The 15,925-nt window shown below is 38.9% G+C and overlaps 1 protein-coding gene across 2 annotated transcripts in view; it reads left to right on the forward strand.

Moving 5' to 3' along the window:
* DOCK1 (dedicator of cytokinesis 1) overlaps positions 1-15,925 on the forward strand; it is a 257,844-nt gene that overhangs the window by 126,464 nt on the left and 115,455 nt on the right. For both annotated transcript variants that reach the window (XM_032190845.1, XM_032190846.1), the window contains exons 28-29: positions 8,177-8,278; positions 14,883-14,977. In XM_032190845.1, the coding sequence (XP_032046736.1) occupies positions 8,177-8,278; positions 14,883-14,977 (197 nt within the window). The remainder of the gene's footprint in view (positions 1-8,176; positions 8,279-14,882; positions 14,978-15,925) is intronic.

The raw sequence follows: 15,925 nt of genomic DNA on the forward strand, positions 1-15,925 counted from the left end.
TTAGCAAGGTGGTCTTAAAAATCCCCCCAAAGTATTCTGTTTTACTCTGAGATTAGTAAGAAATAACATTCAAATTTAATAATGTTATGGAGAAGAATTGCATCTTTCTTGGAGCTGCGACCTCATATTACCATCCTCAGGTTCTGCACAAGGCCTTTGGTGCTTTAACTCCAGTCCTCCTTGATCTGCTGTTGTTCCTTGGATTCCCGTCTTACTTAAATGCAAAGTGCTAAATTGTTCTCTGTTATTTGATAGTGAATTCTTATGAAATATAGATACGGCTGCTTCTGTAAATACCTGTAGACAGCCTCCAGCACTGCCTGTAGGAAAATATTTATATCTGAACTTCTTGCTTTTCATTGTCTAAAAGGAATTACTTCTGAATTTTTCTTCTGCTGGTGGCAAACTTGGCACACGTTTTGCAAAATATAACAAGCTGAACAAATTATAGATGAAGTAAGATTGCCCGCATGAGAGACAACCTACGTATATGAATGACAAAGTGTCCAGGAGAGGATTCCTGCCAGGGGGAAGCTGGCCCAGTGTGTCTGGGGCGTGCGGCGGTGGCAGCTCGGTGGGCGGCAGCTCTTTGCTCACAGCTCCACCAGGGCCCTGCTCAGACCCTGAGTAAGTCGCTTCTGCTCTCTGTGCTCTGCTTTTGAGGCTCTGTAATGGAAATCGTGCTTCTTCTCATTCCTTTGGTGAATCATACTCTAGCTTTCGAGTGGCAGTTGCAAGATGGATTAGCAGGAACCAGGCTCCTCCAGCCCCTGTCTTTGCATCTGTCCTGGAGAGGTGCAGGTGTGATTTGAGAGCCAAATTACGAGTGAAGAGGGAGGTAAGATGAGAGACTCCTGTAGGCAGAGAAGAGCAATTTCACTTCCATGAAACCCCATTTGCTACTACTAGATATTCATCTTTTCAGCTCCTCTTGTCTGTCGATATTGGCACAGAAAGTCTGAATTAAAATGCAAACTCTCCTGAAATTGTATTTCTCTTATTCACCATAATGGCATGTGGATTTGTATGAATAATACCAATTTTGCTACTATACAATGAAATATCACAGAAAGTTAAACTTAGTTAGAAGAGCAGTAATAAAGGAGCAGACCACTTCAGCAGAGCTATCTTTCTCTATCAAAACAGTTTTCCTACTCTTGTGGAGGAGGGAATGAGAGTTGACTGTAATGAAATTTTCATTTTCCCACCATACAAATGTAAAAAAGAGCCCTGCCTTTCTTTTAACACTGATGAGAGTTGTCCTAATTCCTGTCTGCAAGGACTACATCACCTTCTGCTGAACCGAAAGATGAGAACAAAGTTCAACAGAAGAGACTGCCTTCCACGTGAAGCCTCCTCGCCTTAAAGCCTCCTCTCCATACTTGCTGTTTGTTCTGTCCTGAATATTTCCTATCAGGACAGCCCCACTGGCATGACGTGATGATTTATGTGGATATGAACCAAAGGCAGAAACTGGTTCAGAAACTCAAAAGCTTCGCCAGGGACCTCTTCTTGCAAGTTCCTTTTCTAACCCAAGGTTATCTAATCTGCGTATTCCTACCAATTAAATTTTGATTGCATATATTTCTGATCTTTCTCTCAAGCTTTCCAAGCCCCTAAATAAACCAGTTCTTAAATATTTTATATCACAACAGTCAAATGAGAAGCATCAAAACTGAAATAATTTGTCTTAAAAACAGCTGTTTCTTTTAGAAGTCTGTTGATGAAGCAAGGTCACCTGTCTTGTATGAAGAGGGGGTTCACTGAGAAGGTAATAGGACATCTTCCCATAGCATTCCCATGATCAGTCATAGTGATACCTTACTGAGGCATGATTTGCTTGCTTCAGGGACAATATCCCTACTACCTGTAGGGCTGTCTCAATTACTGATGTTTCTGTGGTGTAATAATTTTTAATATAGGATGCCTGTTTCAACTTAAATTATCTTATCTTATTTGCACAACTTCTTTATCTGGTCAACCTAATTGTAGTTTATTTCCATGGCTCTCAGCATCGATCGTGTTGGATAACTAAAATTGATTCTGATTGCTTTAGCTACCATTGAGGCTTACAGAAGTGTTTAGCCATCAGTAAAATGTCGTGGTGTGGGATCCATAAGCTTACAGTGCAAAAAGAGTCTGGAAATTCTTGTTTTTTTCCTCGTGACAGCATAAAGTCATTAAAGCCATAACCCAGGAGCAGCCAGAGCACAGCATGAAGGATGCTGAGGATGAAGCACGGAGAGGACAGGATCCTGTGCTGTTTGTGCACGTGTCTGCATCTGGGCTGTGTTCTCCAGCTCTGTTTTATTTTAGCTTTTTGGTGACTTGAGTTTGCTTCCAAGAAAGTTCAGTGTTTTTTTTTTTTTTTTCCCCTGCCATTTATCTAACACCGAGTGCTAGAACACATACGTCTTTCACTTGGAGAGTACTTCAAATGGCGATAATAATAATTATAGTTAAATTAGCTTCCTAACATCATTCTGCGTTGGGAAATCTAAAGTAAACAAGATGAAAGGCTCTCACTGGTGTGAGGAAGACAGCTTGTTTGAGGTTTGTATTGGTGTCAGGAACCTTTTTACTGCCCCATTAAATCTGTCCAGAGATCACTGCTCCTTCTGTTGGTGTGTGTGAGCCTGCTCCTGATGCTGTTGGCATGAAAGACCAAAAGTGGCAAGCGACCTGTCCTGTGGCGTGTGTGCTGAATTCCATATAAACAGATTTTTTTTGTCTTTTCCTTTCTTTCCCCTACTTGAATGCTAGCCATACCCATAAATATTGTTTTTGTGTGTTGTCCTAGCATTAATAACAGCATAAGGCGAAATACCTGAAACAGATTTGAGGGCAGTTCTCTGGATTTTCAGTGAAGTAATTCGTTACATAGCGTGGGGAAAGGCAATCGCATTTAGGAAACCAAAAATAAATGGACTGACCTTCAGAAGTCTTAAGCACTGTGCTTTCAATTGAAGGGCATACTATTTAACAGAGACTCTTTAGAGCTTTTTAAAATGAAACATTTTTGGTTAAAATGGACTTCTTTGAAAAAGAGCCTTAGAAAAAAAAATGATAAATGGTGTTGTTAAAATATCTCATTAATTTTGTGCTCGCCTTCTACCAGAGTTAGCGCCGGGCCCTTTGAAGCTACGAAGGTTTTGTGTGTATTCTCAGTGTGCATATCATCAAGGGGCCTCATAAATACGCCTCTCGCAAAATGAATTCCAGTTAAATTATCGTGGTCTCGGGTTCAGGTTTAGATCTGCGAGGATCCTTTTTGCTGTTCTTGCCAAGGAGGTCTCTCTGCATTCACAGGTGGTTTGTTGTTTCGTTATTTTTTGTGCTGCCTGAGTTTCGTCCTCACTGGGGCCCTGTGAGACAGGAGGCTGCAGGGGTAGCTCCTGTCCAAGCTTCTCTGCAAGGAGAACTGCCCACCTGGGCTGTCTCTGAACACAAACGTGTTGCTTTGAACCAGCCTTTTAAAATAAAACACCTTCCAGAATAACCCCTTCCCAAACAAATACATCATTAGGGTGGTTTAGAGTATTTTTCTTTTCTCTGTGGCTTCCAAACTGGCCTTCTTGGTAAAACACGAAGCAACAAACTGAAGAACATAACCAAGTTACATTTATTTCACATCACCAAAGTCTATTTTTTAACAATTTCGATAGCTTTAGCCCACTAAAAACGTATCTTAGGAAATAAGCTCCTCTGTGGCCTCTCCCACACACAGCACCCAGGCTGCTTCCCCCCGAGAGCCCTGCCGACAAAAGATTGGGACTCCTCCGCCATGGAAAAGTGGCATCTTTTCAATAAGAAAAAAAAAAAAAAGGTCTTTTACTTCAGTGACCAGAGTTGTTTGCAGACCTGTTGTGTTTTATAGTTAGTGGGAAACTATAATGGGGCTTTATGTGGCAGCCAGTCTTGGCAGGAGTCACTGAAAAGCTAAATTCAGCTAAAAAAAGATAAATTTTTATCTTGTGAGTCCTGAAGTGGTGGCAGCTTTATTCATCAGCTCTAGAAACATGAACCAATGATTTTTTATTTACTTAATGTACATGTATACACAGTACGTGTAAGCAAAGAGAAAACTTCATTTTTACATCCCTGCAAACTGGCCTATGAGGGGTTTCAGGCATTTTCACTAGATTAAATTCTATGAAAATGTTGTGAAAGCCAAAACCTAGTGAGAAGCTCATTTTAACCTTCTTGGATCTTTTTTTGTTTGTTTGTTTTTTCTTTTCTTTTAGCAGCTTAAACCATATAAGGAAAAAAAGTAGCAAAAAAAAAAAAAAAAGTGTTCTTTAACTTATGCTTCTTTAACTTGATCTCTGATTCATTGTAATGGGGAAGTGATAAACCTCCCTTAACTAGTTTTGAGTTCTCTTTGATTTTCTCACTATACATAAAGATCTTCCACTCTCCAACTTAGAGATTTCCCTGGAAGAACATGGACAAGGCTATTTAAAACCTTATGTTTTACCCCATTGGAAAAAAGCATTGGCACGTGTTGTCTCCACTGCGAGGAATTCTCCTCGTTCTGAAAATCTTCAGCGTTACTATTACTTGAGGGGATTATTTTATATTAAAATTTCCCTATCCATGTCTAATAAAGGGCCCTCTGAAACGTTTGTGATTTTATTATAAAGATAATTTAAGAAAATAAGTACTTTTTGAGCATTCGCGAGCATCTTCAACTTTTCGTTCGGAATTGTATTTTAGAGGAACTAGAAATAAGTTTACATTTCAGAATTACACTGTCATTTTATATACAACGTGTTGTCTGAATAATAATGCATTGTTTCTGAAGAAGAATCAGCTTCTGTGGTTGATTTTGTTGCTGTTATTGTTTTTTTCTTTTTTCCTTCTTCTCGAATACTTCATTTCCAGTGTTTGTTTCTACTCTTTGCTAGTAAGGAAGGATGCGAAAGGGTTTTCAGTATAAGCCTTGACACTATTTCAATGAATAAATAGCTAATAATTGCATGAGGCAATGGCAGGCCCCTATGTTGCCCTTGCAGTACTTGTTGTATAAATGTAGGTTTGCAATTGCTCCTAAAGTTAAAATTGAAATTGATTTTTTTTAGACAATTAGTTTTTTTTTTTTTTTCTTTTTTTTTCTTCTTTGTATTGCTTGGAGTGGCAGAAGACAACAACGGTCTCTGAATCCAACTAAAGACTAAAAATCAACTAAAGATTAAAATTTAATACTGTTGTTAGCTAATGCTAAATAGTTAATAGGCCATATTAAAATACCTACAATACAAATATTGCCTATAAATAATTACAAATTTTTATTAGTGTTGTAATTAAGAGCATGCTGGCTGCAAATGATACCTCAAAGTGCAAAGACAATTATGAAAAGCAAGCAGAAGACTGGTAGTATACTTTTTGTAATATTAAACAGATTTTCCTGGGGATCTGAGGATGAATTTTGGAGGGGAGAGGTGTGTGTGGAGTGCAACAGAGGCGTAAGGGGACAATATGATATTAAAGAAAGAAAGGGTTTTTGTTATCAAGGTAATACTAAGAAGATGGGAACGGTGCATGGTTTTATGCAGGGAAATGAAAAATAATGTTGATTAACTTGTCAAGGACCCTAAACATTCAGGTAGGAATCATTTTGGGGCTCAGCTTAAGCTGATGTTACAGTATTAGACAGGTTTCTGTAGTTGTTATTGTAATTTTTAATTTTTTTTTCTGTTTTAAACTACCATTTAATTGTGCTACAGAATTTCCTCACATTCGTGCTTCATTTGCAATTCTAACCTTGTTTATATTTCCATATTTGTTTTTCTCCAGCAAGCATTCAGGGTTTTCAGCAACCTTTCATATTTTCATTTTCACGCGTTCGGTAGACGTCGTGTGTTGAACTAGGAGACATTAAACTTTCATGTGTCCTTTCCAATCTCTCTGTGCTTACTAGGAAGACACTCGGATGTAATTAGCTCTCTCACCAGTGACTTGCCATCTTTCCTGGCTTATGGGGACAGTCATAGAAGAAGGGTTGTGATCCTTTGGCAAGATGTTGGCACAAGAGGGAGTTGGGGTTTGCAAGCGATGTTCCTCACGTCTAGCTGATGGAGAGGAGAGGGTCGCCATCCAGCACGAAGGAAATGGCAGAGAAACTCATCCATGGATGGGTATAGCTCCTGCTGTAGCTAAAAGGGATATTAAAATGCATCGGAAAGCTTAACGGGTGCTCCACTTCCCTTTTTTCATATGCAAGGGTGCCATAAGGATTTCTTCAGGTATGAAATTCGTCGTTTGGCTGTTGCAGCCATGTCTAGTAACTTAAATTACACCTCAAAAGGGCGCATAAACAGCACTGATCAAAGCTATTAGATGGTTATAGGGTCCACATAGTTAGAAGGAAGCAGAGGTTGGACATTTACTGGTGGTTTATGTGAAAGGGGCTAGATTGCAAATACGTGGATAGTGTTGTAATGTGAGGGAAATGCACATTCGTGTTTGCAAAGCAATGGGCAGTGCAGAGTCATCGAGTGAGAGGCCATCCGTAACCAGGTACAGAGGCTGCCTTCAGCTCTCCCGAGCCTTTAGGAGCCATCCCCAGGCCCTTTGGAGAAGTGATGGACTAAAATTACACCTGCAGTCTAGGCTTCGGTAGCCAATTTTAAAAAGATTACATTTCAGTGGAGCATCGCTTTGCCTGATGACATCGTGAGTGGAAATAGGCCTGAAAGTGGGCTACTGGAAGTCTTCCAGCAGGCACAGGCTCTTCATGGTGTCTGTTCTGTAGAGTGCCTGTTATACACGGTCTTGGCAATTATTGTTTTGCCTTTCCTTTTTCTTTTGAGATGATCCAGTCTTATTTACATGCCACAGCAGTAACCATTATCTTTTATGCAGCCACTGCTTCTGTTCATGGTGTAGTTTTGTAGGAAATTCTCTTGATGCAGTGGATCAGCGGATCAGGTGGCCCTTCCCTTTCAGTTTCATCGTTTGCATACGCCTAAAAACTCGTCAGAGACGGTTGTGTAGTGTAAAATAAAACGAATGCTCCTGCCTGGACATGATCAGCTCTGTAGGAGTTTAGCTATAAACTCCACTACATAGGAGAAAAACATATTGAAGGAGTGCTTATCTTGTGGAGTTTGGGGGCTGGAGAGTAAAGAGGAGGGCTTATAATGCACACGGACAACCTGATGTCATCTTGCATTTGGTCTCAATTACTTGGCCTGATGCAGCAATAAATATTTTAAATTGAAAATAATAAAGATCTTAAAGCTAAACAATAAAAACAATAACTCTGTGCTGTACTTAGAAAGAACAGAAATTTACTGGATGTTGTGTCATGCCATGCATGATATAGAATAACCTTGAGTACAGCACAGAAAGGTGAATTTACAGTTTCATCAAACCGTATATAAAATCGTTTATTTTTTGAATAATTCTCTTTTTTTTTTTTTTTTTTTCTTCATTAAATATCAGAAAAGGTGTGGATGCTATTACCATAACCAGTCAACACATCTTTAGCAGATAGTCCCAGAAGGAGCATGAGCACAGAAAAATGTCACTTTGGGGTTGGAGCTTCCAGTAGCAATAGAAGGGGTTTTTCATAATAATATGCTTTTGAGTCCTGACTGATATTTTCATGTGCCAGAAAGAAAGGTTAAACTTTCTGTGTCACTTCTTATGTTTTCCGTGGTTTGAGAGAGGGAGGTTTGTTATCCTGTTTTTGTGGAATTTACTGGGTTTAGTTGGTTTATTTATTTATTTATTCAAGCATCACAGTATCTGAAAATACCACTCAATAAATTTAAACTTGGGCTTAGGCTGCGATGCTCAGTATAATGATTTTAAGAGATTTCTTCCCTGAGCATAGTATTGACTTCCCAAATGCAAATACTGATACTGTGTGATATTTTTAGCAGTAGTTTATTACCTTCCAAAGCCTTTAATGCCTGAGCAATTTTTATATGAAAAAATATGTTGCAAAATCTTCAGTGAAGTTGGTGATAAAGCTATGAAATTGGATATCGAAACTTTTCAAGATTTTTTTTGTGTTTTCTTGACGGAATTTTGCATATCGATGAATTTAAACAATAGAAATCTATTGACTTTCTTACATGGAGCTCTCTAACAATAGCGTGTTTTGATAGCAAGTATTATGTTGCCCTATCTTAAATCCTTGACCTGTTTATATTTTTGTCTTTGGTAGGGAAGTTTTGTTGCCTGCATGACTGCCATTCTAAGGCAAATGGAGGACTATCACTACGCTCATTTAATCAAGACTTTTGGAAAGATGAGGTCAGATGTTGTGGTAAGTGTAACGTCTTCTATCTCTCCACAAGAGAGCTTAGTTTGTGTTTGTATTTCTTTCCCATTTTTTAAATATACTTATGAAGTGTGGACAAAATGTTTAAAGTTACAAATGTAATCTAAAAATAATTAATAAAGCAGTGTGACATTTTCTGAATTTGCAAAGGACCAAATTAACCTTCCTGCCGCACACAGAAATGCAGCTCATCTCTGGAGCTGTTCAATATTTTCAACGCAAGCTCTGAGACATTAGATGTAAGGTAATTAAAAGAAAGTATTAGGAAATAGTAATTCCAAGTCATTACTAAAAATCTGTTTTGTTTAAGGAGAGAGGGGGAAAAAAAAAGCTTTCTTGAGGAAAAGAACTTCTAGCATTAAATCTCCCAGATGTCCCAATTTTCTTCATTTGTTTAAATAGCTTTTACTTGCAGACCTGCTAGCTTTAAAATTTATACAAAGCATTTTAACCTTAAAGATGCCCTCAGTTGTTAAATAAGCAATAATAATTGAAATTTGTCTTCTCGTGGTCGTTCAGTAGTCTAACTAATCCTACAACACAACTTAATTAGAGCATAATAGAAGAGAGTTTATAGCTAAGGAGATAACTCTCTAATGACCTGAAACTATCATTGCCATATGGCAAGTGCATGCTGCAAAGTAGCGACCAAACTTGTTGGCTGAGATCCATCAATTAGCAGATGACCTGAAGTCTGATCAGCAGTATTACATTGCCCACTCTGCTGCAGGGGATTCTGTTCGGCACTTCAGGCAGCTTTCATCTCTGCTTTAATCTTCAGGGTGGCCTTCGTTTAGATTGCCTTCTTCCTTCTGTACCCAATGGAACAAAACCCATGGTCTTCTGTTTGTGTAATTTCTCTGTTTGGATTTTCCAGTTTTTCTTATTGCCTTTAATTTTTGTTCTCCTTACCTCTGCTTCTGTTCTGCAAGACTTGAGCTCTTTGCCTGGTGCCAATTTTCAGATCAGGTGCTAGAGCCTCTGTTGCTCAATGTATTTGTATCTGATCTAGAAGAGTGAAGTACAGAGCTGAAGATTCAGGAGAATGAAGACAAAGTCCAACTGCAAAGACCTGAAGAAGAACATCATGATATTAAATCGTTGCTTCCCAATTAGTCTGCTTTGGCTTCTTTAAGCATGTCCTTGGATAAATTTTTTCCCCCACTTGGTTTTCCAGTAATAATCATAGATCATTCAGGTTGGAAAAGACCTCTAAGATCACCCAGTCCAACTTTTAACCTAGTACTAATGTCCAACACTAAACCTTACTTCTAAGTCCTAAATATACACGTTTCTTGAAGACCTCCTGGGATGGCAACTCAACCACTTCCCTGGGCAGCTTATTCCAGTGCTGCACAACCCATTCAATAAAGACATTTTTCCTAATATCCAACACAAACCTCTCCTGGTGCGACTTGGGGCCGTTTCCCCTCATCTTATCACTTGGTGATTGGGAGAAGAGCCCAATCCCCACCTCGCTATAGCCTCCTTTAAGGTAATTGTAGAGGGTGAAAAGTTCTCCCCAGAGCCTCGTTTTCTCTGGGCTAACCAACCCCAGCTCCCTCAGCTTCTCCTCATAAGACTTGTTCTCTAACAGCGAAGCATTCCCTAGCTAGATGTATCTAGTTCAGTGAAATTATGTTTTTATTTGTAGAAAAGGCATGAGTTAACACTCCTGGTTAATGAAGGCAAATATTTTTGTAGTTTTAAAGTGGTTCAAGCCACGTAGCTCTGGAAAAGGCAAAGCGATTACAGGGTTTTATAAGGAAAAGGTAAAAGCAGTTTGCTCTCTAACCTCGTAATGATAAAATGCAGAGAAAGAAAATTGGTTAGGAAATTGTGATTATTCTAACGGAATTAAAAGTGTTTATTTAAAAGTCACTTTTTTGAAAATTGTCTGAGGTGATTCTCTAGGGTCAGATCTTTCTTGGTGAAAACAAGAGAGTATTTATGCATTTGAAGTTTGGCAAGTGATCTATTTATAATTGCTTGTTTTAAGAGAGTGATTTATATGCTATGCAGTGCTTTGGGATACATGATGAATCACTTTTTTCCTTTGTCCTTACTCCCTGTATATTCATCCTGTTCTGCGTGTTCTTGGGTTTTGTGGATGGGCTTATTCCATATTATTAAAATCTTATTTTCCATCAGCATATATGCTGTTTGATTGCTTATTTTCTGCTTGTTATGCCACCTGACTGTGGTTTGTAGGAGCAGATATGCTAATCCAAGCTTAGTCAGTTGGTGTAATAGTTCTTGTACCTTTACAGAAATGTATCTTTTAAATGTTTTAATGATGCTGTTGATTAAATGATGATGCACATTAGTGGAAATTAAAGTATGTAGTAAGCTGGTGAAACACTGAATAGGTAGTGTGCTAGTGGTAAGTAATAATATCTTAAATTGACTTTAAAATGTAAATAATATAAATGAAGGTCAGAGGTGTAATGGCAATACATTGTAAATCTTGTGATAAAAGGAAACCTCAGTGAATAAACTACCTTTTTTACACAAAAAAACTCACCCCCATTCACTCATCGTGTAGGACAAAAGGATGAAGATACAACCCAATTTCTCTGTATGAAAAAAGATAGATAACCTTTTCAGTGAGTAGCAAAAAGGGAATTACAGTTCTCTTAAGTATTTATTCTTCTATGGGATTTCAGTGTTAATTCAAAGCCCACATCTTGTTCAGTACAGGAGGGTTTGCTAGCTCTCCCAGGAGCATTGCCTCCCTTACCTCTATCGGTGCTGAGGTTCAGATTTTCCCATGTTCCTCTTAACACTTTTGTTTTCTGTCTGTCTTCAGTGGTGGGATGCTACTGAACTATATATATTACCTGATATCGTGTGCTTTGGGTGGAAAGCAGGCCCTTCTCTCCTTAGTTTTAACTTTTTAATGCTTTTTTTTCCACATTTCTTTTTAGTCCCACCACCATTTTTGAGCCTTCTGCTAGTGCTCTTTGCCTCTCTTGAGAGTTTAGATCCAAACTGATTTCATTCAAACCCAAAGTCCCTACATATGGAGCTGGTAGCTGCCTCTCCTATTACAGGGTATTTCATCTAACCACAAAGGCATAAGAAAGTAGTGATTTAAAACTGAAACTAAACACATTCAAACAAACACACAGCGTTTTCTTCATTTTTTTTTCCGTTTTAAATGATGAACTTAAGTGAAGCTGTGGATGCTTCCTCACCATTTGAAACCCTTATATCTTTCTTCAGCATGTGCTTATGCTTAACCAGAAGTTGTAAGTTCGGTGCTGGAACTGCTAGATGAAACTTTATGGCCTGTGTTAGGTAGGTGTCACTTTTAGATTATTATAATGGTCTTTCTTGGCCTTAAAATGTTAGAAGAGATGAGCTGGAATGTGATAAAACCAGTCTTATCTCTCCCTGTAGAATATACTGTTTAGGTTCAATTTTAGAAGCTGTTCGGATTAAGGTGTTTCTTTTCAAAGAGGAATTTGTTATTGTCAAGCCTGCTATCATCCTGAGATGAAACATCATCCACGATCAGTGGGGTTATTTCTGGAGCTAACCGATTTCACTTCCTCTTTTACTTGGTAGACTTCAATTGTTAGAGGAATTTGTGACATTAGTTGACAAAAAGAAAGTCTAATGTTTTGCTCTGTTGAATATTTTAAGAAATATTCCTCCTAAAGGCATTCGAGATTTTGTCTTGGGGTCAGTGAAGTGAGTAGGAAGATGAGCTCCATATAATGTTTAGGATCACCATCTGGTATACCTCCATCCTTCCCCTTAAAATCCCCTAGGACTTCGAGTTGTGGTGTGAGTGTAGGACTTGGAGTTCCCATGGTGGTGGGACCCCTGCATGGGGCCTGTCTGGGGGCAGCCTCCGTGATGGAGCTCAGTGGGGGTTCAGCCAAAAAGCCTCTGTCACATCCTACCCTGTTACAAGGCTGAGCCTGCTCTGGTTTCTTTCTGTAATTTGATGGAAATTATGAATGGGTCCCATCTATTGTGAATTCTACTTCCTTGGGACAGTGAACAGGATCTGTATCAGCAGTTGGCAATACATCAAGAGTTGCCTTGTTCCTTTAGTACATTTTTTCAATCATCTTTCAAATGTTCAGGATAATTTGTTCTGATTCTAGGTATACTGAAAATAAACAGGCTGTACAGCAACACAGCATGGACTGGTAGCTCCCCCGTCCATTCCCACTCCCCATGCAAAAGCTGGATTTTGCTCCTAGTAAGGAGTTATCCCATTTAAACCATTTACTTTTTTATATGAAAAATAGAATTAAAAAGAGCATAGGATTGAGAGTACATGAAATACAGGTAAGCGTCAGAAGCTGTTTAGCTGATGAATAATTACATTAGTTACTACAGTGCATTATTTAAAGTACCTGGGTGAAAGTAGGACTATTAAAATGCGAATATCGGTAGATAAAAATGTAGGGCTGAATCAGCAAAGCAGCTCAGCCCCGTGTAGGACAACATTTAAGGTCAGTGACAAATACGAATCATCCAAAAAAAAAAAAGGAAAATTCATCCAGTGTCACATGCAGCTTGATCAGCAAATTATGCAGAGGTTCAACAGCCAAAACCAGCAGCAAATGAAGTAGTGGTGGGGTTTGCTGCAGGAAACCAAGACAGTATGCGTCTGTAGTCACAAAATAGCAGGAAAAAAAGCCACTGTGAGCTCAGATTTCTCTTGGATAGGTGATGACCCTTCCTATGGTGCCACTTCCACAGAAGCGTTGGGTTGCTGAGCTGTGAAGCAGCCCCAGCAGAAAGCAGATCCCCCAGCGCGGGAAGGGAGCAGGCACCTGGTATAAATACCGAGCAGTGCTTGGGCAGCAAAATATGCAAGGTGATCATTAGGAATTATGTAACTCTCTCACCAAACTCGTGAAAAATGAGCAGCAAAGTATGCAGTTTGATCTGCTAAATGAAGACACATTTTCCTGAGCCGTGTGTGTCTGGGCTGAGCTGTGCCTTACGCACCGGTAACGTCTCATTAACCACAAGCACTTGGAAATTTCACCTCAGTTCTGTTAATGTCAAAACATCTTTTTTGATGTTGTTGTGTTGGGAGTGGTTTTGGTGAAAGAACACGGCAGTTTACTGAAGTAATGTCGTAGATTTGGGGGGAAAACATGCCTTGTGGCTGCTGTTGGCCCTCTTCGGCCTGGGTCCTGGGCAGGTGCTTGTGCGGCCCCACAGCAAACCCTGCAACATGCACAGGGCCCGGCTGAGCAGCCAGGAGCTTCACATCCCTTCCTGATCCCTGTGTTGTGCCCTCAGGGTCTTTGCATCTCCCTGTTTCACACCAGTGATGAATTTCAAGCCAGGAAAAATGTTTTAAAAGAACAACGAGTCATAAGATAATATCTAGCAAAGACGCTGGCTCTCGCACATGAAGAAACCCGTGTAAGAGCAGTAACTTCTTATTTGTTTCTCACTGAAAAGGTTACATAAAAAAACAGCCTTAGTTTGAAGCCCACTGAATGTAATTTTTTATTTTTTTTGTAGACATTTGACATTTTAAAAGATAGACAATATTAATACAGTTACCGAGGAGCTGTAGCAAAGGAAAAGTATTTTAACCTTGGATGAGAATAAAAGTTCATTTTTATCTCTGCGTGAAGTGAATCAAGGACTGCTTGCATTAAGCTCCTTTTTTTTCCCCTCTCTCTATCTTACTGTGGACATTTGATATCACTTAAATTGTTAGATAGCAATTATAGATTCCCAAATTGTAGAAGATGATTTACATTGTAAAGTACATCAGGTTTCTGTTCCAAAGAGATGTTTGTTTATATCTGGGTAGAAATAAATTGGTTTGTGCTACTAAATTAACTTTGTTCTGGGTCAGATTTTCACTTGCAGAAGCAATTACTGCTGTTCCCTTTAGGGAGAAAGTCTCTCGTAGCTTCTTGATGGCCAAACCAGAAGCAGTGTTACCAGCTACTCGAGGTCGTGGGTAACACAACACTCACCTGAATCCATTTCTGAGCTGTGGCTTAAAAACAAAACAAACCAAAACATAATTTTGTTTTCAGCAAGGGAAAATTTCAGCAGGATGTACTTGAAGAGAAGGAAAACTCAGCAACTGGTGCCAGGAAGTATTTTCAGTCTAATTATCAGATTAAAATTAACGCCTTACTCTTTTTAGCTTTTTTACGTATGTTTTTAACTATTTTTTACTTCCAAAAAGGTCAAGTATATGCCAGGCATGTGTTGCTACGTGTGTGCTGCAATACAGTCTGCGTGCACAGAGAGAGACTCAGTGCATGCACCTACAGTATAGAAAAGAAAACATTTTTTCAGCAAAAGCTTCCTTTTCATAGCTTCTTCCTGAGTAATACAGTGAGTCCTTCACGATGTAGGATTGCCATTGATACCACTTCTGAAAAACTTAAACGGAATCATTGCAGAATTTATATACATCGTATAGAAATATGACTTAGTAAAATTTATTTTATATGAATAATGGCTTTTTTTATGAAGCAGAACAATAAAGCACCTCTTGAATCTAGTCATTAATAACTGACACTATCACTTGTGGTTTTTTTGATCTATAAGAGGAGTCTTTTCCAAATATTTTCTCTTGTTTTAGGATTTTCTGATGGAAACATTCATCATGTTCAAGAATCTCATTGGGAAGAACGTCTATCCCTTCGACTGGGTTATAATGAACATGATGCAGAATAAGTAAGTACAGAGGGAAAAGCTCTGTGGCTGACTGAGATGGCTGTTTCACGTTTGATCTGAAACAACAGTGTTGCTTGGAAACAGTAAAACACAATGCAGCAGCTAGGGTTTTTTCGTTTCCTTCTGGGATGCAAATAATTATTTGAAAATTGCCTTTTCAGGAGGATGCTTTAAGGGCCTGGTTTGGGGCTCCCCAAATTAAGGGTGGCATCATTCAGAGAGCCAAATTTTGGAAGAGGCTGCCGATTCAGTAGGGAACTACACGTATCTTATGATAATGAATTTATTCCTTTGGAGATCAATATGTTTCGCATATGACCTCAAAAACTAGTGGTTACTGTATGCTGACACGGAGTTATATTCTCAGATGTTTTCAGTGATATTAACAAGACAGAACTGAAAGGGCATTTATACCCAGATTCCATCAGCCTGGTAATGAAGAGACAAGCTGTAAATATTTCTAATCCCCGTTTTTTTGCTCATAATTGCAGCATTGTCATTACTGAACACGCCTTTATGTAATATTTTATGTTTGTGACATTCATTAAGAGCATCAAATGCTTTAATGTGTACTGTGATGAAAGTATAAGGAAAAACATTTTATTTACTAGTTGCCTGGAGAAATCTCTGATGTGCTCACTGGTAGCTACCGGGGCTATAAAGTTGCCAGTGTTTACTTACATAAAATCCTGTACTACACTTCCTACTTTCATTATAAAAATTCACCATAATTTTAATCCCAGCTTCTGAAGTTGTCTTAACCACGTAATAAAATCCACTCCTAGTAAACGTGAGGTAGATGCAGCCATCTTTTGAATCACATCCATGGGCTGTGGATGCACGCTCCTGTGCGGCTGTAGCTCGCAAAGCACCTGCTGTTTTAAAGCCAAGAACCCTTTGAGATTGCTTGATGGGGAAGATCTGAAGCCCGTTGGGTTTCTTTCTCAT

Source organism: Aythya fuligula, chromosome 7 (assembly GCF_009819795.1).
Source record: "Aythya fuligula isolate bAytFul2 chromosome 7, bAytFul2.pri, whole genome shotgun sequence".
In the NCBI taxonomy this organism is placed as follows: domain Eukaryota; kingdom Metazoa; phylum Chordata; class Aves; order Anseriformes; family Anatidae; genus Aythya; species Aythya fuligula.